This window comes from Epinephelus moara, chromosome 16, assembly GCF_006386435.1.
Source record: "Epinephelus moara isolate mb chromosome 16, YSFRI_EMoa_1.0, whole genome shotgun sequence".
NCBI lineage: Eukaryota > Metazoa > Chordata > Actinopteri > Perciformes > Serranidae > Epinephelus > Epinephelus moara.
This window is the reverse complement of record NC_065521.1, coordinates 25,073,807-25,097,958: the sequence shown is the minus strand read 5'-3', so window position 1 is coordinate 25,097,958 and position 24,152 is coordinate 25,073,807. Positions and strand designations below refer to the sequence as shown.

General features: G+C 40.6%; 1 protein-coding gene across 1 annotated transcript in view; it reads left to right on the top strand.

Moving 5' to 3' along the window:
- The first annotated feature begins 1,947 nt into the window (after positions 1–1,947).
- LOC126402131 (dihydropyridine-sensitive L-type skeletal muscle calcium channel subunit alpha-1-like) overlaps positions 1,948–24,152 on the top strand; it is a 26,940-nt gene continuing 4,735 nt past the window's right edge. The window contains exons 1-39 of the mRNA XM_050063840.1: positions 1,948–2,369; positions 3,739–3,844; positions 6,019–6,158; positions 6,331–6,464; positions 6,630–6,782; positions 6,910–7,115; positions 7,679–7,782; positions 7,877–8,022; positions 8,099–8,180; positions 8,271–8,431; positions 8,533–8,758; positions 9,765–9,972; positions 10,146–10,266; positions 11,436–11,550; positions 11,644–11,743; positions 11,837–11,906; positions 12,341–12,473; positions 12,574–12,703; positions 12,788–12,847; positions 13,775–13,881; positions 14,013–14,100; positions 15,732–15,839; positions 15,959–16,011; positions 16,102–16,248; positions 16,524–16,725; positions 16,849–17,007; positions 18,733–18,843; positions 18,932–19,015; positions 19,711–19,758; positions 21,094–21,120; positions 21,210–21,335; positions 21,423–21,488; positions 21,616–21,707; positions 21,799–21,958; positions 22,080–22,207; positions 22,336–22,432; positions 23,353–23,455; positions 23,542–23,643; positions 23,740–23,873. Coding sequence (XP_049919797.1) covers positions 2,188–2,369; positions 3,739–3,844; positions 6,019–6,158; positions 6,331–6,464; positions 6,630–6,782; positions 6,910–7,115; positions 7,679–7,782; positions 7,877–8,022; positions 8,099–8,180; positions 8,271–8,431; positions 8,533–8,758; positions 9,765–9,972; positions 10,146–10,266; positions 11,436–11,550; positions 11,644–11,743; positions 11,837–11,906; positions 12,341–12,473; positions 12,574–12,703; positions 12,788–12,847; positions 13,775–13,881; positions 14,013–14,100; positions 15,732–15,839; positions 15,959–16,011; positions 16,102–16,248; positions 16,524–16,725; positions 16,849–17,007; positions 18,733–18,843; positions 18,932–19,015; positions 19,711–19,758; positions 21,094–21,120; positions 21,210–21,335; positions 21,423–21,488; positions 21,616–21,707; positions 21,799–21,958; positions 22,080–22,207; positions 22,336–22,432; positions 23,353–23,455; positions 23,542–23,643; positions 23,740–23,873 — 4,719 coding nt within the window. The 5' untranslated portion in view covers positions 1,948–2,187. The remainder of the gene's footprint in view (positions 2,370–3,738; positions 3,845–6,018; positions 6,159–6,330; positions 6,465–6,629; positions 6,783–6,909; positions 7,116–7,678; positions 7,783–7,876; positions 8,023–8,098; positions 8,181–8,270; positions 8,432–8,532; positions 8,759–9,764; positions 9,973–10,145; positions 10,267–11,435; positions 11,551–11,643; positions 11,744–11,836; positions 11,907–12,340; positions 12,474–12,573; positions 12,704–12,787; positions 12,848–13,774; positions 13,882–14,012; positions 14,101–15,731; positions 15,840–15,958; positions 16,012–16,101; positions 16,249–16,523; positions 16,726–16,848; positions 17,008–18,732; positions 18,844–18,931; positions 19,016–19,710; positions 19,759–21,093; positions 21,121–21,209; positions 21,336–21,422; positions 21,489–21,615; positions 21,708–21,798; positions 21,959–22,079; positions 22,208–22,335; positions 22,433–23,352; positions 23,456–23,541; positions 23,644–23,739; positions 23,874–24,152) is intronic.

Here is a 24,152-nt window from a genome sequence, read left to right as displayed (position 1 = left end):
TCACCAGACTATCACAGGGCTGACACATAGAAACAGACAACCATTCACACTCACATTCACACCTACGGACAATTTAGAGTCACCAATTAACCTGCATGTCTTTGGACTGTGGGAGGAAGCTGGAGTACCCAGAGAAAACCCACGCTGACACAGGGAGAACATGCAAACTCTGCCTGGGTTTCGAAACACAAACCCTGGGTTTGAACCAGGAACCCTCTTGCTGTCAGGTGACAATGCTAACCACTGCATCGCTGTGCAGTGCTGTTAACATGTTTTCATAAAATGAGGTGTTAAAGTTCCAGATTTAGGTTTGAAGTACTGCATAACACTGGACATTAGCTTGATTAGTACATTGCATTTTCTATATTGTGACCCACATTGAAAACACTTCACTACCATCTATTTAAGTACATAAACATGTGATAAATGGTTTATGGTTTTATAATGTTGTGCACAGACATATGACAAAAATACATTGAAAGTGTTTATTAATGTACAGTATTTGTAAACAATTCTAACTAGTCCTACAAGGGCAAATTCTGTATTATTTCATTCATTTATTTGTTTTTATTGAAGTGTCGTGCCTTTTGTGGCCCATGTACATGGGATTTATAACTGTCACTTAATAACCATTTTCTGGTCTTGCGTGTACAGAACAAAACTTAGAGAAAGAAAATACACAACAGAAACACAAAAAAATTAAAAACAAAGCATAAAAAAACAATATCTGAAATAAACTGCTCACATGAGAAACTACCAAAAAACAAAACATAAAAACCAATCTCCCAAATGAACTGCTCACAGGAGAAACTGCTAGACATTTACAGATTATCTCAATAAAGAGCCCTCTTTATTTTCTCCTTGTAGTTTATTAAAACTAAACAAAAAATTAAAACAAGGTGTGAATAAAATATTTTAATTAACCAAAATAAAAATAAAAACTAGACTTTGGGGGGGGGGGGAGAAACTAACTTCAACGACATTGTGTACTCACAAATCTAAAATAAAATAAGAATATACCGGAAATATCTTTGGTTTTAATTTTGTCAATTAGGTCACATTCTTCAACACAATAAGCATGAGTAGGCATTGGTGCATATGTTTATTGAGAATGGGATGTCTTAGAGAATTCTGAGTCAACTACCCTCACAAAGTGATGTGTTTGTATTGTAATACCTATTCTGGACTTCTTAAATCTTGTCCCTGACAATTACCCCTCTTATTATAATAAAAAAATAGCTAAAACCAATGAAAACTAAACATTTTCAAACAATAAAACTAAACTAAAATGAGCAAATCCAAACTAACTGAAACTAAACTGAATTTAAAACGAAGTAAAAATACAAACTAATGAGAAATACAAAATAATACTATCTCTGTAACTAAGCACAACAACCAGCCATGAATTTCTTGAACAAGGATTTATACATAGAGCCCCATGTGTAAACACAGTGTATAAAAGTTTTGGATTCTGAGACGGATTGATTCAAGTGGTCTCAATCATTTCTTGGTCCAACACGACATAGTTCCACCTGCACACTGTCACACTGGAAGCAGAAACATCCGTGTGTGTTTCCCCTTCCTCCCTGCTCACTATGTTTTCACAGTTTAGTGGTCAACACTAGTGTTGAGAGGCAGAGCAGCTGAGTTTGTTTTGAACAGAGAGGCAGGTTCAGGGGCCTTGTGATGATACTACTACTGCAAGACCTGCCAAACTATATCTCTCCCAGTCTTTGTGCTCTCGTCTGCCACTGCTGCCCTGCCCCCCTGCCCCAACCCCCCTTGATCCCGTCTACTCCCATCTTCCACCTTCCACCCCCCCCATCCTCCTAACCATCCCCAAGCATGGCCTGTCAGTGGTTCACAGTCTAAATTTAAACTACAGCAGGGCCAACTGCTCCTCCAGCCACTCTGGGCTCCTGTTATTTTTCCCTGCCGAGGGGGCTTTTTCTGTCAGAGGCCCTCAGCCAGGAGGAGAGGCCTGTGGCTCTGCGTGAGGGGGACAAAGTCAGAGGGAGAGGGGAAGAGGGAAGAGCGGGTGGCGGAGGAGTGCACACAGGATCAGCAGGTCTGGGACCCAGGGGCCTTTGCAACGGGGAGATTTAAAGTGCCACAGAGTTTGGGATTATACCTTGAGAAGACACATCTTTACAGGACTGGGAGCTTGTCTCAGGTGAAGGCGTCAAGATGGCGTCCAACGCAGATGCCAAGCCGGTTATCATGAATGAAGAGGAGCTGAAGAGGAAGCAGAGGGAGAAGCTGAAGAAGCTGCAGGCCACAGGGGGAAACCCTCGACCTGCCAGATCCCTCTTCCTCCTCACCCTCAAAAATCCTTTCCGGAAGGCTTGCATCAGCATTGTGGAGTGGAAGTATCCTTTATAACACACACACACACACACACACACACACACACACACACTCAAACACACACCATCCTACATTATACACAACTCAGACTTTTGTGTTTGTAAACAAAAGCATTTTACTCTTGAGCATACTGTATGTAAGTGGATGTTAAGGTGTTACACAGTTATAACAGCATGTGGTGGTGTGGTTAAGAACACTGACAGCTATAGAAGTTAAGAGACTAAAGGCCAGTGAATTATCAGCTATGTGGTTCACCTGTGGTAAGCGCGCCCGAGCCACGTCTCTTTCAAATCTGTGTTAAGGCGATCCCCAAAGTGTTAAGACTTTTGTTATGTATCTGGCAGCCCTGTGTCAAAGTCAAGTTTGTAGCCTTCGTATTTTCACCTGTAGAGCCTCTTAAGCCTGTCTATTAAATCTGGCGGACAATTAATGAGGCTGCCTGTTTTGCGTCCTGATAGCTGACATTCTGCTTTTAATGTGGAAATAGTTGCTCTGACATGCTGGCGCTGTGTGAACACAAGGCAGGCTGCTGAGTGATGTTATGGGCCCTATAGGGGGTTTCCTGCTTTTAGCCTGATATCCATTCCTGGATAATGCATATTTTACACCCAAAATAGAATCCACTAATCATACTGTCCAGTGACCTTTCAACACAATAGGACTAACAGAGTTGAGTGTGTATTCTGTAACTTTATAATGTAAATAATGATGAACAGTTTGACTGAATTTTGTCTACATATGCTCAGCCACGTCATGGGTTTTACTGCAACAGTTTAATCACATTGGTATGTGATTCTGTAACACAAGGTATGGGCGCTTTGGTGAGAGCACAATTACAGAAATAGACCAAACCCCTTTAAATCCATCTTGTTGAACTCTCAAAAAACAGTATATCAATGCTCACAAATCTGAGTGTAGTCTTATGTAATAAACAGTTTTCTTCCTGATGAGTGGCCTGTGTTTAAATGGTTTGGTCATATTCTTGGGCTGTGCAGCTGTCCCCCGGCATCACAGGGAGACATGATGCTGACCTGGCAGGGGAATTCTCTCAGAGAGCCCCCTGTGGACAAGAATGAAGCAGCACAGCGGACAAGATTACATTTACTGTGACCGCTACGCTGGCTACCCAATGGGCTGTTATAGGGATGATGTTTCAGGCAGCATTTAGAGGTGATAAATATTAGCAGAGTGTGTAGAGCCATTTGATTTGTGACATTAAATCACACAAAACAACTCACACAAATAAAGAAATGGTTCCTACCCTTTCATTGTTAGTATTTGTACTCAAATATTATCTAATCCTTCTGGGGATCATTGGGGGTTTACCAGCCCTCAAGTATTGTTGTTATGATCCTGAGTTTCCCCATCCAGAACCTTTGAGATCATCATCCTACTGACCATCTTTGCAAACTGTGTCGCCTTGGCTGTGTTCCTGCCCATGCCTGAAGAAGACAGTAATAACACCAACACAAGCTTGGTGAGTATGAGCGTGAACACAAACCCTTTCTTTGATGTCCGACTCGGGACTCTACGAGGAACTTTGGCTTTTTAGATATGGAGGAGAAACAAAATATCTCACTCGTGCACTCCACTATTTATCCATGACTAGTGGATGACTGTGCAGCTGCGTTTAACAAATTAATCGCACTGCTTTAAGCCAGCAAAATAAGACGCGTCATATCTAAGACTTTCAGCTGGTCACTGATCTGAGTGCCAGGCCTTATTTAAATGCTTTCAGACACAACTCAGTGCTTTATTTGGAGTCCCATCTGTGTCTGCAGAGAAACGTGTCAGCAAGTGTGCTATTAGTTTATCCTCCAACTGTGGTTAGTTTATCCCCCTCTGATAAGAAACTGGCTGTTAGAGAGGACAAGTGTTTGTGCTTAAGTTGAGATCTACAACCCTTTAAAACTGAGCTTATTACATCTGAGTGGATGAGTTTGCGGTGCTTTTTGTGCTTAACAGAATACTTATGGAAATTGTTGTTATGTATTCCGCCTAAAAAGGTTTCATGACACTCTCACTCTAGATTCATGGCAGCTGATTCATCAGTCTCTCATGTTTGGGTAGTGTAAACTATCTAGTGGCAGGTGTACGACCACTGGATTCTGCTGCAGTGTTTCCAGGTGTTATTATATTTCAACCTCATAGGTTTGTGTTTACACGGCTGTGATAGTTTATTAAAGGCGGGCAACTGAACGAATGCAACCCAGGGATGATCAGAGGGTGTATGTGTGGTGTAGTGAGGAAAATATATGTTTGCTCTTGCTCGGTGCACACATCTCGCCGGTGTCTGGATATCTGAGGTTGTATTGACATGGTGTTATGGTACTGAGGAGGCTCCATGTTAGAGACTTGATCTGTGGATTTCTGAGAGGCCTGCTCACATATCAGTATGAGGCACCCATAGCCAGCCGTTACTCTCTTTCCAACATTCAGTCAAAAAACGGGGGTCAAAGCTATCAGTCTTGTTGGTATCCAACTGATGAACAGATAAAATCATGAGGTATTTGGACCTGAGACTGACCCCATTTCTTTAACATCTTTGCTTTGGCCCACTCACCAGCCTCCTCCCAAATCCTTCTTACTTCTTACTGTGCCATTCCTCAGAGGTGAACGATGTAAGAAGAGCTGTTCAGCTTCACCCCCCTGTCGCTGTTAGAAGTAGGTCGGCCCAGGCAGCATCATCCCACTGACGCAGGAGAGTCCACTAATGTTGCCTCATGTAACCAATTTTACACTCCTATTCTTATAAAACATGATGGCGTAGAAGTGCAGCTGTATTTGTTGCCTGTCTTCATTTAATTTGAATAACATTTCTTGAGTTAAAGTCTGTTTATGTATGTGTTATTGGTTAAATATGCAAGGTTGGCCTTGGGGGCTCTAATTGATAGGGCCTTGGGGACTGCTGCTGGATTGTATATCCAGAAATTATTGGCCTGATGAACATCAAATCATATATCATGTACAGTGAGCCGTACCTCAAATGAACTTTCTGATTTTGACACATGACAAGTCTCGATTCCCTCTGAGCTCTGTCATACTGTTGCATATATGTGCAGTGGAGTGTTTTGTTTGTAATAAGGCCACACTGAAGTTGCAGAAATATTAATCCTACTTGTTTGTTGTCAGTGGCAGTCACTGCTGAGGGAAACCGTGCTCAGCTGCGTCAGTCTGCTATGTGTCGACCTCCTTTGTCTCTGTAAACATCAGCACTGATGATAAAAACACAGATACAGCCCGACATGCAGATGATATATTCCAACACCCTGATGTTTATCTGTTTACCACCTCTGAATTAAGCATTTAAAATGTCTGACAATAATTAGCGCTTTGCTGTTGCTTGCTTCGTGTAAGACTGTCAGACAGAGCTTGTTAAATTGTGGCTTGTTTTCATTAATCACAATGTGACTCATGGGCCACCCATCTGTTTAAACCGTCTGAGGTTGTGTCTAATCTGCATCAAAATTAGCTAAGAGGCTATGAAAGCTAATGAGTTCATCTAACACCAACGACATCTATTGCTATTCCCTCTAGCAGGTGCCGAAAGGCCACAGTTGTCATTTACTCCAGCCGTCCCATAACTTTATAAGAGAATTGAAGCTGAATGTTGTGAATGTAATTTCCTGGTTTGTGTTTGTCTTGCTGCAGGAGAGTTTGGAGTATATCTTCCTGATCATATTCACGTTAGAGTGCTTTCTGAAGATAGTGGCGTATGGGTTCGTGTTCCATGAAGGCGCCTATTTACGGAACTGTTGGAACATATTGGACTTTGTCATCGTCTTCATGGGGTAAGATGAGCTCTCAGCTGCAGGTGGATATCTCTGCCAGTAAATCAAGACACAGCTTTAACCTACCTAAGTAACTGCCATTGACAGCTGAAATAATCAAAACTGGAATATTGTTCTGCTGAATGCTCATTTTGTAGGCAGGCACTCATGGTTATCAAATCTTTTCCTCCAGTCTCTTCACCTTTGCCTTGGATACCATCAATAAGATAGCAGGTGTGCCGATGGAGAAGGGTGGGGGGTTTGACATGAAGGCACTGAGAGCCTTCAGAGTGCTGCGGCCCTTACGTCTCGTCTCTGGAGTCCCCAGTAAGAGTCTCTTCTGTCATCCAAAAATACTGCAGAAAAAAATCCCGTGTCCATGTCACATGGTGTGATTGATATGGAAATACTGCTCATGTGAAAAAGGCTTTCTGGAGACACCGCTGACATTTTGTGCCGTTGTAATGTTTTGATTTCACTGTTCACATTCAGGCCTGCAGGTGGTGATGAACTCCATCCTCAAAGCCATGCTGCCTCTGCTGCACATCGCCCTGCTGGTCTTTCTACTCGTCACCATCTATGCCATCATGGGGCTGGAGCTCTTCAAGTGCAAAATGCATAAAACCTGCTATTATACTGCCACAAGTATGAATAAAGGGCAAAATCAGACACTGTTTCACTTAGACTTTTATATATCCTGTCAGTTATAGTCATATCTGTGAAGCTGCGTTAAAAAAATGATACTTACGAATCGCTTCTCTTTGGCACACAGATATCTATGCCACAGCAGAAAATGAGCACCCTGCACCCTGTGCTCAGGCTGGTAATGGACGCCGCTGCATGATCAATGGCTCTGAGTGCCGGCCAGGCTGGGTGGGTCCCAACAATGGCATCACCCACTTTGACAACATTGGCTTTGCCATGCTTACAGTCTACCAGTGCATCACCATGGAGGGATGGACCAAAGTGCTCTACTGGGTCAGTCACTGCTTAAACATCGTCTTGATTGTTTTTCAGTTTCAGTGTTGTTACCAAAACCTTTACAATTGTCTACATTTGAGGTTTTTATTGTGTAAAGTATCAGGAGTCCAAAAAACACACCCAAAAAATTCAAAATTATCCAAAAATAAATCGGAGAAAGGACTTGAAATGTTTATCATAATAGTTTCTGACTGATTTTCTGTCAAACAGCTAATTGATTAATCAACTAATCATTTCAGCTGTACTTGTATAAACTGTTGGGTAATTTAACTTATAACAAATCATGTTTTACAAAGGTTTTACATATTTTATGTTTTTATGCAAAAAATCCTCACTTGTAAAGTAACTATAGCTGTCAGATAGATGTAGTGAAGTAACAAGTACAATATGTCCCTCTGAAACAAAGTGGAGTAAAGGTATAAAGTAGCATGAAAAGAAAAAGACTGAAGTACGGTACAGCTACCTCAAATTTGTATACAGTACAGTTACAGTCCACCACTGGTAAAGTGTATCGTATACCCAACAGAATACATTGCGGCTCACTTAGATTTCTCTTTCAGGTTAACGATGCCATAGGAAACGAATGGCCCTGGCTCTACTTTGTTCCCCTCATTCTAATTGGCTCCTTCTTTGTGCTCAATCTGGTTCTGGGCGTGCTCAGTGGGTAAGACAACCTCTGTCCTTTCAACTGTCATCTTGTCTTTTCACGTGAACAAACAAAACTATAACAACATGTTTTACTTTGTCTTCATCCTCAGAGAGTTCACCAAAGAGCGAGAGAAGGCCAGGTCACGTGGAGAGTTCCAGAAGTTGCGAGAGCGTCAGCAGCTGGATGAAGACCTGCATGGCTACATGGAGTGGATCACTCACGCTGAAGTCCTGGATGCCGACCGAGAGGGCAAAGGTCAGCTCTATAAACTCCCTCAGCACCCATCCCATGTTGAGTTACTGTTACATTACAACTGTTATTCTCTTGACAGGACTCCTGCCTTTAACCAGTGGAGACTCTGACACAGACAGCCTGTATGACCTGGAAGGCAAGAGTCGAATCGTGTACTACTAGTGAGTCTGCAGTTTTGTAAATGTGTAAATGTTCATATGCAATATTCACGCCAACTCAGCACAGTAAGCCATGGTTATTTTTGTGCTTAGTCGCCTGGGCCGTCGCTGGAACCGTTTCTTCAGGATGAAGTGCCTGGTGTATGTGAAAACTAGGGGCTTTTACTGGCTAGTCATGTTCCTTGTCTTCCTCAACACCCTGACCATAGCAACAGAGTACCACCACCAGCCTGAGTGGCTCACCTCTCTACAAGGTTGGTGTTTAATTTTTTTTTTTTATTGTGAATATTTTTTAACATAAATTCTTTGGCTCCCAGTTTCATCCATTCTTGAATCTCCTCTCTTATCTCAACAGATGTGGCCAGTCGTGTTCTGCTGGTGCTGTTTGTTATAGAGATGTTTGTGAAGATGTATGCTCTGGGTCCACGAGCATATTTCATGTCTCTGTTTAACCGTTTTGACTTCTTCGTGGTGCTGTGCGGTATCCTGGAGATGATCATGTTCTCCGCAGGGGCTGTGGCTCCCCTGGGTTTTTCAGTCCTCAGGTGTATCCGACTGCTGAGGATCCTTAAAGTTACAAAGTAAGTCGTGCCCCCTCAAAGGATCATGTTGCATTAAAGAAATATTTCACCCCCCAAATGATCATTTGTATATCAATAAGTCATCCTGAATTCAAAAACTGGGAAAATTCTTGATAGTTTGAAGTCATAGGGGTCCACGTTTAGCAACAGCAAAACCTTATCAAATCTCAAATTCTATAAATTCTCATACAACTAGCGCAGTGTAATCCGAGTCTTATTCATCCAGTCAAATATTCAGTTGTTCCCAAACAGACAGCACTTTCCAACAGGGAAGTGAACTGCAACTGAACCTAGATACAAAGGAAGGCAATCCAGGCACGCCAAAAATATAGAATACGAGGTAGAAAGTATTAAAAACCATTTATTGTAGTGTCTAATACATTAAACGAGTCAACCAGTTTTTGACCACTGCAACATACAACAAAGGTATGACCCCATTTTTANGTGAACTGCAACTGAACCTAGATACAAAGGAAGGCAATCCAGGCACGCCAAAAATATAGAATACGAGGTAGAAAGTATTAAAAACCATTTATTGTAGTGTCTAATACATTAAAAGAGTCAACAAATTTTTGACCACTGCAGGTCTTTGTCAGGGCTTTAACAACATACAACAAAGGTATGACCCCATTTTTATAGTAGCTGGAACCAATAGGAGGCCAGCACATGACCCAGATAATGACATGACGTATGAAATAAATAGAAAATAATGAAAACACACAGAGTAACATGAGATGAGATTACACAGAAAACATATATAAAACTATGTAATCACATGTCTTTACACATAGGCAGTGAGAAAAATGGTCAAGCTTATAGAGAACAGAGTCAAATCACAAAAAACATGTGAAGTCTATATCCTCATTAAGACCCAGCTGATGGATCCAAAAAGCTAGTGACGAGTAATTGATGTAAAAATGATCATTTAGGGGTGATGTATTCTTTTAAATTAGGTGTAGTGTGATTTAATGTATTTACCACTTCTCTTCTTCCAACTGTTTTGCAGGTACTGGACCTCTCTGAGTAATCTCGTGGCCTCTCTCCTCAACTCTGTACGCTCTATCGCTTCCCTGCTCCTTCTTCTCTTCCTCTTCATCGTCATTTTCTCACTCCTGGGCATGCAGGTGTTTGGGGGGAAATTCAACTTTGATGACCACAAACCCAGACGCAGTAACTTTGATAACTTCCCTCAGGCCCTCATCAGTGTGTTTCAGGTAAGACTGGACACTGATTCACAGATGCTCTGCTTTTAGCTCTTAGCAACGTCAGCTTTGATTATGTTAAACCTTTGTTGCCTGATTCTGATGATCCATAGTTTTGATTAAGTGCATTCACAGTAGCAGTATATCCTTCATCCTTTCATACTTGACATAAACAAATCTCTCAGATCCTAACAGGAGAGGAATGGACCACCATAATGTACGATGGCATCATGGCACATGGAGGGCCTGACTTTCCTGGCATCCTGGTCGCCATCTACTTTATCATCCTGTTTGTCTGTGGAAACTGTATCCTTTTCACACACTCACGATGTCATTGATGTGTTACTAGAAATAATGGTGTATTCCAATACACACACTACCATGATATTTAGTATGCCAGAAAAAGACTTAGCATTCAGGCTATGTCGAATGCAGTATGCTTAAAATACCAGGATGTCCTACTGTATCCAGCCGCATTTTACAGAACGCAAGCCAGCATGCTTCTCTGGCTATTCTGACCCACAATCCTCTGCGCAGTCACTTTGACTGAGCCCCAAACAGATGACAGCTTCTTGACAGCTGAAGGAAGCCGCAATGAGTATAATCAGTAAATCAATCACAATCAACAGTGTCTGCAGTTATAACTTAAAAGATAGAATTACATACATTGTAAAGTAGCAACTGCACTGTGAAGTGTGACAAATAGATATGAGAAAGAGTGTCAAATTTCAAGGTGCAATGTTATAATGCAGTACTATGTTCGATTGTGTGCATACTCCATGCAACAGTACATACCCTATAAGGGCAGCTGCAGTGTGTACTGAAGGTAAAAGAAAAAGTCTGTGCTTCAGAATGCAGAATAAGTGTCTGTAGGCTTGCTGCTGGCTTATATTAGCATGTTACCTTGCTAGCATTTGCTAATTAGTACTAAATACAATGTACAGCTGAGGCTGATGGGAATACCATTAGTTTTGCAGGATATATTTGGTAAATTATCTGGCACCCATGAATTTTTAGACTAAATTTTTTACCAATCCACCCAGTTTTATTGGATACGTGAAAATGTTGTCCTGATATTGGCACCAGAGAAAAAGTCAGGGGATCACCAAAATCAGCAGGATACATTCTGTGGGGACCATACATGTCTTTTCCCAGAATTTCATGACAATACCTCCAGTAGGTGTTTAGATATTTCAGTCTGTACCAAAGTACCAACTGACCCACCCCCATAGCGAAAAATTGTACACAGAGCGTAAGGCTGGGCAATGTGGAGAAGATCACAATATTTTAGACCTAACACCTCAACATTGGTATTGTGACAATATTGCAGGGTTGACTATCATCAGTAATGTGGGTTTAATGATTAAGGCAAATAATAGAACAGCTAGAACAGTCTGGTTAGTTCAGAAAATTTCATCACTTAATTGCAATGCAGCATTTAAAACCGGGAAAAAACCTAAACTCTGCACAATCAGATATCCTTCTAAACGTCTTTTTGGCCATCGCTGTTGACAACCTGGCAGAGGCTGAAAGTCTGACTTCGGCTCAGAAAGAAAAGGCAGAGGAGAAGTTGAGGAGAAAGCTTTTAAGGTGAATAAAAGAATACCTTACCTAAGTGAAAATATCTGCTCAGTCTTCTCATCACTAAACTCCACTCCATTCCCTTTCTTTCTTACCCTCCAGGTCCAAGATGCCTGAAAAGACTGATGAGGAGAGGGAGAGGATGGCCAAGAAACTGGCAGAGCAGAGAGCCAAGATGGAGGGCATGCCCACCACAGCCAAGGTTAGCGTTGTTTCTGGTATCGTATCACATATTGAACTTTGGCAATGAATCAGGAGCAGAAGTGGCAATAAAATGTGTTTGTTTTTTCTTCAGCTCAAAATTGACGAGTTTGAGTCCAATGTCAATGAAGTGAAAGATCCATTCCCACCTGCTGACTTCCCAGGTAACACATTTCTAAACCTCTACTTTTCTTGCATCTCTAACTCTTAAGCTTCTCACATTTCTCAGCGATGTAGCTGTGGCAAAAGGAGGTCACCCGTCGCAGGAGTTCATATTGATTACACTGGCTGTTTACCAGCACTGCTTTCTTGGCTATGTTACAGTTTAAGTATAGTAACCCCTCGTTATTATTATTAGACTGAGCCAAGTTTATATCAGTCTATAGTTAGGCTTTTTTCACACTACTCCTGTGACTACCATATAAAGTCTATAACATGATATAGTATAGAGAGATTTCCTATTTTCCAAAAATATTAGTTTAATTTATTTGCTGGATCGTTGCTTTGTTTTTCTCTTGTAATGCTGCAACACAACGACAATTACTCAGTAAATGACACTGCATTTTGAATCTTGAGTCTGTTTCCTTCAACGTGATAGGTGATGACGAGGAGGTTGAGCCCGAAATCCCCATTAGCCCTCGGCCCCGACCGATGGCTGACCTGCAGCTGAAGGAAGAGGCCGTTCCGTTGCCTGTAGCCAGCTCCTTTTTCATTTTTGGCCCTCAGAACAAGTAGGAGCCAGTGGTACCATCCTGAGAACAGCAGAGTGGTTATATTTCAGTGTTCCACTCAGTGATGACTGCATCTCTTTTCAAATTTCTTGATATCAAGGTTCCGTAAACTGTGCTACAAGATCATCAACGCCTCTTCCTTCACCAACTTGATCCTTCTGTTCATCCTGCTCTCCTCCATCTCCCTGGCAGCTGAGGACCCCATTGATCCCAAGTCCTACAGAAACCAGGTGACCATCAGGTCTACCACTACATACTGGACATTTTTAAAAGAAGGACAAACTTGATAACAAACCTTTGTCTTTTTCCTCCAGATTTTGGCTTATGCTGACATTGTCTTTACATCAGTGTTCACCATTGAGATCGTACTAAAGGTAATGTGCTGTCTATATGTGACTGATGTGGTTCTTTATATAGATATTAATATTTTGTTCTAATGCTGATTATCTTTTTTCTGATATATTGTGTTTAAATTTGATTATATTGTGCCAGACTTTACAGAAAACGGAAGTACTCATTATCTAATGTTATTCTTGGCAGAGAAAAAAGCTGCTTCAACAGTATTATGAGTAAGACAGGACACCAGAATCCTTCTACTGGTACTGGTACAAATGAATTTATAGCATTTGCAACATTAGAGTTGCACCTAGCAGTGTTTTTCATTTTCAGTTAATCTGTCCATAATAATTTTCTTGATTAATGAACTAATCATATAGTCTCAGCAAAAAAAAAAAAGCCCATTTCAATTTCGTAGAGGCCGAGGCGTCGTCTTCAAATACCTTGTTTTGTTTGACCAACAGTTCAAAACCCAAAGATTTTTGGTTTCATATTTTAGAAGACTAAAAACATGCTCTCATTTGAGAAGCTTTTTGGGGCATTTTTGCCTTAAAAAAACTTAAAGGTATGTCCTTATAAAGCCCCTGAGCGCCTGAGCCTCACCTGAGCGCTGTGGGCATTCATGGCCATGAACGTCATAAGCACAGAAAATAGTAAAGAAAAAAGAAAATACAGGCAGAGGGCAGAGTCTCTGCAGATAAATACACAACACACTATAAGTGGGTCATAAGTGCCTACTGAGAGGGATTATCTCTGTATGAGTCTGTACATTGTTTTGTAGGAAAATCCTGCATAGTGTATTTTTAATGATCATCAAACTGGATGCAAATGAATTCTCTAATGATCGCCTAATTTTAACATTAACATTCAGTGCAACATGTTTGTCCTTATAAAAAAAAGAAGCTTAAACACAAATCTGGTTGGTTCAGTATTCTGGGTTTGACTCTGATGTGTGTGACTGACAGATGACAGTTTATGGAGCGTTCATGCACGAGGGGTCCTTCTGTCGTAACTCCTTCAACATCCTGGATCTGATTGTGGTCGGCGTCTCTCTGCTTTCTATGGGGATGGAGTGAGTAAACATTTTGATATAGAACATCCCTATTATCCCTATTCCTATATTATTTTTCTTTTCCTAAAACAAATTTTAGTATTCCCCAGATGCCCATATAAAGACTGCTTTTTGTTATGTGTTGTCTGCAGATCCAGCGCTATCTCTGTGGTGAAGATTCTCAGGGTGTTGAGGGTGCTGAGGCCTCTCAGGGCCATCAATAGAGCCAAGGGGTTAAAGGTACAACACATGCACAATACAGTAATTCCCCCTGTGGATGTGTCTGCGTTTCCATAGGTGGAAGTACTTCTTCCACCTATGACATTAAAAACATTAAAAACAACATTATAAAAAATTTTGAAGTCCATTACAAGTAAAAATCTTGCATTCACATCATACCTAAATAAAACTACAAAAGTATTATCAGCAAAATGCACTTGAAGTATCAAAAGTAAAAGTACATGTCCTGCAGAAAAAGGCCTCTGTGACACATATATCTGTATATGACATTATGATATGGTTGATACTGATCTATGAATGTATAAGCAGCATTTTACTGTTGCAGCTTGTTGAGGTGCAGTGAGTTAACCTACTTTAGATGCAGTTTGTTCCAAACCAAGGAGTCGGGCCCCTCTTTGCTGTTTTTGTGAACCATTACACACTTTGGCCTCTTTGGTCCTGGGGCAGACATTTGAAACGTGACAGGATCATACCGGACACTGCTTTTTTGTAAATGTTCATGAAGAAATAAGCTTGGAAACCACTGGTCTCTTTAGCGATGCATTATATTTTATAAGATTATCTAATGTTTTATGTAAATTCTTTACCTGAAAACTTACTAGAAATTATGTGTTAAAAGTGTAGAAAGTACAATATTTCCTTCAACTGTATTCAGTGGAGTACAGGCATAACGTAGATTAAAATGGAAATACTCAAATGAAGTACAAGTTCTTATAACAGTGCTTAAAAGAGCAGTGTGTAAGATTCAAAGAGATTTGGAGGTGCGTCGCAGAGGATTGATGATTGCAACCAGCTGAAACTGGAAGCCGAATTATCTGCAGAGGTCTCTTCCTCTCCAAAACAAAGGGACCAGGTGATTAAAACTATTAAAAACACAGAATAAAACAGTTTTACGTCAAAAGTCAGTATTTCTGCTACACTGTTTGGCACCTTGCAGACTGGCAGTTCACCCAGCACCTGCTTTATGCCCTCACTTTTTTTCCTCTAATAACTGATATCTGATCTAGACAGATTTTTACCAGGAGCCAAATTATCTGCAGAGGTTTCCTCCTCTCCAAAACAAATGGACCTGGTGATTTAAACCAGTAAAAACACTGAATAAAGCAGTTAAGTTACAAATCAGTGTTTCTCCATTGCTGTTTAGCATGTCAGAGATGGCCATTAGCCCCGCACCTGCAATTGTGTGCTCACTGTTTTCTCTGATAACTTAACATCCTAATGTTCAGGAGGTTTTTACCAGGAGCCAAATTATCCATAGAGGTCTCTTGCTTTTAAAACAAACTGACACGCAGTCATCCCAGAGGGGCGGCTAACTACAGTGAAAATGTGAATGGCCCTATCTAGAGCCAGTGTTTGGTTTGTCCATTCTGGGCTTCTGTAGAAACATGGTGGTGCAACGTGGCAATCTCTGTAGACGAGGAACCAAACCATATGCAGATAAAAAATGCTCACTCTAAGGTAATGGCACGATTCTTGTTTTCAGGTGATTATGCACTTAAAAAAACATACTTATTCTATCATATTATATCCCAGTTCTGCCAGTATATCCCCTTAAATCCTGCACACAGAGCCTTAAAATACAGTACATGTATTAACAGTATTAAGTGGTCTTTGTTTGTCTTCAATGACAGCATGTGGTCCAATGTGTGTTTGTGGCCATCAAAACCATCGGCAACATCGTCCTGGTCACCATGCTGCTGAATTTCATGTTTGCCTGTATAGGAGTGCAGCTCTTCAAGGTAACTTTTTAAAAGATGGTGTTGACACTGTAAAGCTCATATATCCAGATTTATCTTCTGTAAATATAAATGCTTTGCTGCTTACATATTAAATGTGTCACTAATCCTTTCCCTCCCAGGGTAAATTCTACAGCTGCACAGACGGGTCAAAAATGACAGAGGAGGAATGCCAGTAAGGCAAACACCTTTCACACGATGTAGATTTAATCTATTAAAACTGTAATGCCATATCTGAGTGACTGTTGTTTGTGTTTGTTCTCAGTGGATTCTTCGTGAAGCACATAGAGAATTCCCTCCAAGACCAAGTGTTGGCTAAGAGAGAATGGCTCAACAGTGACTTCAACTTTGACAATGTGCTCTATGGCATGCTGGCTCTCTTCACTGTCTCCACATTTGAGGGCTGGCCAAAGTAAGCACAGCATACATTTTTGATTTGATGAATTTCTTTTTCTGATCCTATCAGTTTGATTGAGTTAGAAGACAGAAGATCTTATTACATGGATATTGAGTTGGAAGTAATTCCATTTCCTGGAGCCAGAGATGGTAGTAGGAGCAATAAATCCTTTTTTAATTCACTGAATCATACATTTCATCCATACAAATTAGTCTTGTGGTATTGATTATCTTTGATCTGTGTCCTGCTAATTTCCCCTCATCTCTCACCATCACTCCGTTTGTTTCCAGGCTGTTATACAGAGCCATCGATTCAGACCAAGAAGACATGGGCCCCGTCTTCAATAACCGCGTGGATGTGTCCATCTTCTTCATCATCTACATCATCCTCATTGCCTTCTTCATGATGAACATCTTTGTGGGCTTTGTCATTGTCACTTTCCAGGAGCAGGGCGAGGAGGAGTATAAGGACTGTGAGCTGGACAAGAACCAGGTACGCTGAAACACCTTAGAGATCAAACTTAGAAACATGAGATCTTTTCCTGTAAAATCTTAAACATTTTACTCAAGTGTCTAATTATTTTTTCTTTTAACCCACCTTCTGCCTCCCCTTCAGCGCCAGTGTGTGCAGTACGCCCTGAAGGCCCGACCTCTGAGGTGCTACATCCCCAAAAACCCCTACCAGTACAGAGTGTGGTACATTGTCACCTCCTGCTACTTTGAATACCTCATGTTCTTCCTGATTATGCTCAACACCTTGTGTCTGGGGATGCAGGTATGTAAATTAAGGTCATGCTGCAAACTAAAAGCATTGATATTATAATGAGGCTGCTGATACACAATATTCAGTGTCAATGTTCAGTGTCTCTAGATGCTTTTTTAAGTATTTTGGTGCCAAAATCTGAAGAGTTCAGTGTTTGTTACTGCATTTAATTAATGAGAAAAGTGGAAACTTTGAAACTGGATTTAAAATATGGGACATTACAACTGTCCAGAGAAGTTCCAGACTAATTAATATTGCGGGGATTAGGAGCGCATTAATTCAGGGTGCCCCACATATTCTTCGTCAGTTAATTAAGAGCAACTTTGCTTGTAAATTTTAATGACAATAACATTGTTTATGTAACTATGGGAAGAGAGGACCAGACAATGCACTGAGAGGAGGAGGGCTGATTTATAAAGTTTTACTATAGACCTGATTTATTTATTATCAAAGGCTAATTCAGTTTTATTACCACTTGCATCTCATTTTTTGCCATCATTTCTTTTTTTTTATGAACACATGGTACTCACCAAAAAGATTTACAGCATGTACTTTATAGCTGGAGGTGCTGGCAACAGGAAGATGAACCCATAATTGGATTAAAAAAAAATAACCACAACTGTTTGGGGTAGTAGCTCTATTACTATGAACTGCACACTCAACCAGCAACTATAATAGAGGATCCTCTGTTAACACTGACAACAGCCTAAACATTCGAGCTGCAACTAACGATTGTCTGCTAATCTGAAGATATTTTTTTTTATTAACTAATCGATTAGTTGTTTGATCCATAATATGTAAGAAAATGGTGAAAAATGTTGACCAGTGTTTCCCAAAGCCAAAGATAACATCCTCAAATGTCCACAGCCTAAACATATTCAGTTTACTAATTGTTGCAGCTCTACTAAAGATGTATTTATATCTCTGATGTTGTTTGTTCAGTCATAAATATTTAAAGGTATACTATGCCGCAATTGTTGGTTACTGTCTGTAAACAAAACCTCAAACTCGGCCATCCTCACCACAATGCTTGTACATATACTACAAGCTACTATTGTAGGAAGGGTACATTTGTTGTTATGGGAAAGCTGATACTTTAGTAAACACAAGCACCCACCTGTCCAACAGAAAACAGGCCAACTCCATGTCACTCTTCATCCTCTTCTTCAGTGCTCCCTAGCAAAAGTAAAAGCTAACCACAGATTCACTCTAGTTTTGGAGTGAATCTTTGTCTACTTTGTCTACTTGGCTTTTCACTTCACTGTCATTGCGTTTTTTCAGCGCTCTGTCCACAATTTTCATAGCTTCCTCTTGGATGCCTATTGCTACTCCCTGATTGCTACCTTTTTATAAAGTCCCGACTTCACCTGCAGACTGTTTTACGCTGGGGGCTACACGCCCATAAATGTCCTGAACTGAGAAGAAAATAAGAAAATACAGGCATAAGGCAGAGTCTCTGCAGATAAATAAACTGCTACACACTTCTAGTGAATCATAAGTGATGATTGAGAGGGATTACTTTTGTAGGTGTCTATACATTGTTTTGAAGGATCATCCTGCAGAGTATATCTTTAATGTAATGTAGCGAAAAACTGATGGGCCAGTGTATTACTCTAATGGTAACACTGACTTTAAGTTTTCTGTAATAATCTTAAGTAAAACTGTACTTTGTAATAATATTACATCAGATTAATAGTGTGTAACAAACTGAGATTATTTGTTTTCCACTTTGAACAGCACTGTAACCAGTCGGACCATGTGACCAAACTATCAGACACTCTGAACTTGATCTTCACCGTGCTCTTCACTGTGGAGATGATTCTCAAGCTGATGGCCTTCAAAGCGAGGGTAACGACTTCACACTTTGTGGTTCAAATGGTTATCCACCCAATCCAATGTCCCACTGTGACAAAAATGCTGTTATCTGTCTGTGCAGGGCTACTTTGGAGACCCTTGGAACGTGTTTGACTTCATCATTGTCGTCGGTAGCGTTGTTGATGTCATCCTGAGTGAAGTTGATGTGAGTATGAATGATAGAGCTTCTATTTTCTAAACTACTCTGAAGAATTCCACAGATTTCAGATACTGCAGGTGCTGCATATGAAAGTCCCTAGAGTTGTCTTAATGAGATGTTCCTGGTCAATAGTGTGATTTGGTTTTTAATGACTGAATGTATTTATTTGCTCTGACACCAAAGCATATTATTGTGGCCCAACAGCTGATTGGTGCCAGCAGAACTAGCTCACAGGAAGTGGTCAGTAGTGTGGTTGGCTATTTCTACCCCACATCTCAGTGCCTTGTGCAACCTTAGAAGCATCCCATCCCCATTTCCATCACCAAACCACCACATTTTCCATTATTCCCACAATTATCCATTACAGTATTGTCAGTGATTTGATGTTTGTGTGTTGTCTGAGCACTTAAAGTTAAAAAGAGCACATTATCAGTGAAGGATTTTAGTGTTATTTTATGTGGTTATGCGTTTTTTTCTGCCCAGTCACTGTTTTTCTCTCCACTATTGCACTGGATTGTTTTCACCTTTTTCATTCACAAACACAAGCTTGTGTCTGTTTTCTCCATCCAGTTTCACATCCTCTCCTGTTTCTTCTTTATCTCCTACCCCCCCCATTTCCTTCTCTTCTTTTTTTGCTTATTTTCCCTCTCAACCCCTCTGTCCTCCACACACCTCACTCCTCACCTGTCTATCCTCCGCAGACCGCCCTGGCCGCCAGTGGAGGACTGTACTGTCTCCATGGCTGTGCTGTAAATATCTGATCTTCACTGCACTGCACTGCTGCATGAGCCTTGCTGTGTGAGCACTCCACTATGTTCTCTACTAAACTGTCTGTGACTCAAACTGCTGATAAAATATCTGCATTTCTACTGTCTGTCTTATCTTGCAGAGCAAATGTAAGATAAGACCTGATATGTTTGTTGTGTTCCAATATGGCTCTAATAGTTTATACACTGGCCTCAACGCTGAACATATTGGCACAGAAAGTGTTAATGGTGGCTGGACTCACTGAAACCTGTTAATATCTTGACAATAAAGTGTGTGTATATAGTTTATTTTGCATGAGTTACAAATGTCAGTTCTTCTGATTTTTAGCAACTAAGACCTGGAAGCTTTGTAACATCAAAGGTGTAAATGTTGTCTCTAATATTAACCATGATTTGTGATTGTAAATCATACCTTTAAAGGGACAGTTCACTGCAAAGTAAAAAATACATGTTTTTCCTCTTACCTGTAGTGCTATTTATCAGTATAGATTGTTTTGGTGTGAGTTGCCAAGTGTTGGAGGTATTGGCCGTAGAGACGTCTGCCTTCTCTTGAATATAATGGAACTAGATGGCACTCGGCTTGTGGTAAAGCGGCAAAAAAATACATTTGAAAAACTCAGCAGCAATGTCTCTCTCCAGAAATCACGACCTGGTAACTCTAGATAATCCACAGACCTTGTTGTGAGCAGTTTCATGTAGGAACTTTTTTTTTTCCATCTGACTACACCCACCAACCATATCAGTGCACAGAAGGAAGCGTGCATCTACTGCTAGCTCATCTAGCACCACTGAGCTAGCTAATGTTACAGCTCAGCCAGAGAGGACACTATTAATGTTTATTTCTCATGCTGTCACAACCTCTGTCATCCATGAGTAGATGCACGCTTCCTTCTGCGTGACGATACGGTTGGCTGTTGAGCATGAAACTGCTCACAAGAAGGTCCGTGGATTACCTTGAGCAACCGGGTCATGGTTTCTTGAAAGAGACATTGCTGCTGAGTTTTCTAAAAAAAAAAAATCAGCACTTTGAGCACCTCAAGCTGAGTGCAATCTAGTTCCATTATATTGGAGAGAAGGCAGACATGTCTACGGCTGATATCGCCAACACTCAGCAATTCACACCAAAAAATTAAGACTGATGAACAGCACTACAGGTAAGAGGAAGAAATATATATTTTGATTTGGGGGTGAACTGTCCTTTTAAGAATGTTAACAGGTCTGTGCTATGTCTGCTATAGGCCTTGTATTAATGATATACCTCTCTGAAACATAATTCATGGAACTACAGTTTATCATCTCTTCATCTGTTTTGTGCAGGAGACAAATCCTATGCAAGCGATTGCGGTAAGCCTAGACTAAAATTAAAACCCAGTAATGGTTTTTTTTTCTTTATGTTTTCTCCTCCTAAAATCCTCCACTTTTTTTGTTTGTAGGCTTCTGAAAATGCCTCTGTTTCCATCACGTTCTTCCGACTCTTCCGTGTCATGCGTCTAGTCAAGCTGCTGAACCGTTCGGAGGGCATCCGTAACCTGCTGTGGACCTTCATCAAGTCCTTCCAGGTCTGTCCCACTGTAGTCAGCGTCACTGTCAATTTTTTATCTCCACCTTCAACATGCTTTTAGTGACCTAACTGTTTGTGTCCACAGGCTCTCCCTCATGTAGCTTTGCTCATCGTGATGCTTTTCTTTATCTACGCTGTCATCGGGATGCAGGTACTCAACTCTTACGTTTTTTTTTTCTGGGAAACATTGTAAACCTCTGTAGATTGTTAATATGTGTCTGATTAAATTCCTAAGTGTATTTGTACCAATTTTGACTGGGATTGTAACAACCCCTCAGATCTTTGGAAAGGTAGCCCTAGTGGATGGGTCTCAAATCAACCGCAACAACAATTTCCAGACATTCCCTCAGGCTGTTCTGATGTTATTCCGGTGAGTCTTCTAAACCAGGATCATTGGTTAAAAGCTCATTGTTTGCAATGTTAAAATTGAGCCAAGATCTCACTGTTGTTTATGTGTTCAGGTGTGCTACTGGAGAGGCTTGGCAGGAAGTCATGATGGCTTCCATGTATGGAAAGAAGTGCGACCCCAAGTCTGACTTCCTGCCAGGAGAGGAGTACACCTGCGGGTCCAACTTCGCCGTTTTCTACTTCCTCAGCTTCTACTGTCTCTGTGCCTTCCTGGTGAGCAGCAGCAGAAAGTCAATACTTATCTTTTAGCTGCATTCGTATCTGTATTTCAGCAATTATTTTATGCTGAAATGTTAAACTGTCTCAGTAAGTTTCTTTTTTCTTCCCACTTCAGATCCTCAACCTGTTCGTAGCTGTCATCATGGACAACTTTGACTACTTGACCCGTGATTGGTCTCTTCTTGGTCCACACCATCTGGACGAGTTTAAGAAGATCTGGGCTGAATATGACCCTGAAGCCACGTAAGCCTGAACACCTTTCACAAAACTTTACCCTTAAATTATTTATGCTCAGTCAACCCAAGAACGAGATCGAATTCAGGTTCTGGGTCCCCATAAAATGAACATGAAGTATTTCTCTGATCAAACAGGGGGAGAATTAAACATCTGGACGTGGTGACGCTGCTGCGACGCATCCAGCCTCCACTGGGCTTTGGCAAGTTCTGTCCTCATCGAGCTGCATGCAAGGTACATACAGTACAGTTATAAACAGGGTCAAAGGCCATGTGGTGGGAGAACATAACTCATCAGACAGGCAGTTAGAAGGGTTTTATGTATGAATTATAACATTAACGGGAAGCGTTGCCGATTTTCAACCAGCTCTGTGTTATCACACTATGTGCAGATGAGCTATGTTTGGCTTCTCCCCCATGCTGTGAGTGCACAAAACTCCCCCACTCATTTTCCGGTGGACGAAATAGTGTCACATCACTCAGCTGACTTTTGTCAACAGGTGGGTGGAGATTTCCAGATGCTCGTGACACAGGAAGAAGCTTAACACTGATTATCTGCACACACTGCACACACTGCACACACTGCGATGACATAGAGCTGGTTGAATAGGCAAAGTTTCCCTTTAATGATACTGTGCAATGAAATCACTGTAGATGGACATTGTACTACAGTCACATACAAAGACACGATACACAGGAAGAAGGACCATGACATTTTGAATATCCCAAATCATCCATTAATACTGAACATGTGTACTTTTGGATGTTTTAGAAAAGATTAGGTTATATTATAATATTTTTAGATTTAGATCATTTAAATTTGTGAATGTCAGATTTACCAACAAAAATTACAAGGTCAACAGTATGCTAAAATAACTTTTTTTGGTAAAAGAAAAAAAAAAGTAAAAGTGAATTATCTTAAAGTATTAATGATAAAGCAGAATAATGGACCATTTAAAAATGGGCTAGCAGAGTAGTAGCAACTTGAAAAAGTGTTTCATGTTTGCACTTATCATGATGGTAATAAATATGTTGAATTAAGGGGGGTTAATAAAACTACAAAAAGTAAAATTAATAAAAAATAATACTGTAAAAAAGTGTATTGTGTTTCTGTTTCTCTCTGGTGCCCAAATTCTGTCATCTTCCTGTCTGCAGCGTTTGGTTGGCATGAACATGCCTCTGAACAGTGATGGCACCGTCACCTTCAATGCCACCCTGTTTGCTCTGGTCAGAACTGCACTCAAGATCAAAACAGAAGGTACAGAGCATCAAAAATTGTACATGTGTTTTCTTTAATATGATGTTCACACAGTAGTCCCATTAAATGTTTTATGTTCTGAACAGGTAACTTTGAGCAGGCCAATGAGGAGTTGAGAGCCATTATAAAGTCAATCTGGAAACGCACCAGTATGAAACTGTTGGACCAGGTCATCCCCCCAATAGGAGGTGAGTCTATCAACATAAACAGAAATAGTTAGATTTCACTCTCCAGAATAATCAGAGTTTCTCACACTGACAGCACTGTGACTTGTCTGGTTACAGATGATGAGGTGACCGTGGGGAAGTTCTACTCCACCTTCCTGCTACAGGACCATTTCCGTAAGTTCCTGAAGCGTCAGGAGGAGTACTATGGCTACCGGCCCTCAAAGAAGAGCGCCTCAGGCCCAGAGATCCAGGTGAGCGGTCACTATGGGGTCAAAATCACATCAATATTACAATGTTAAAAATGTCAGACAATAACTGCCCTGAAAATACTATACATACTATACTATGACTTGTTATCACATTATTATTAAAACTATACAAAGACTTTTTAATTACGTTTTTATTACATTCTATACTATGACTTTTTTAATCACATTTTGTAACATACTATACTTTTACATTTTTCATAACATTTTTATTACGTACTGAACTGACTTTTTTTTCAAATCAGTGACAGTTTTGTGACCCAC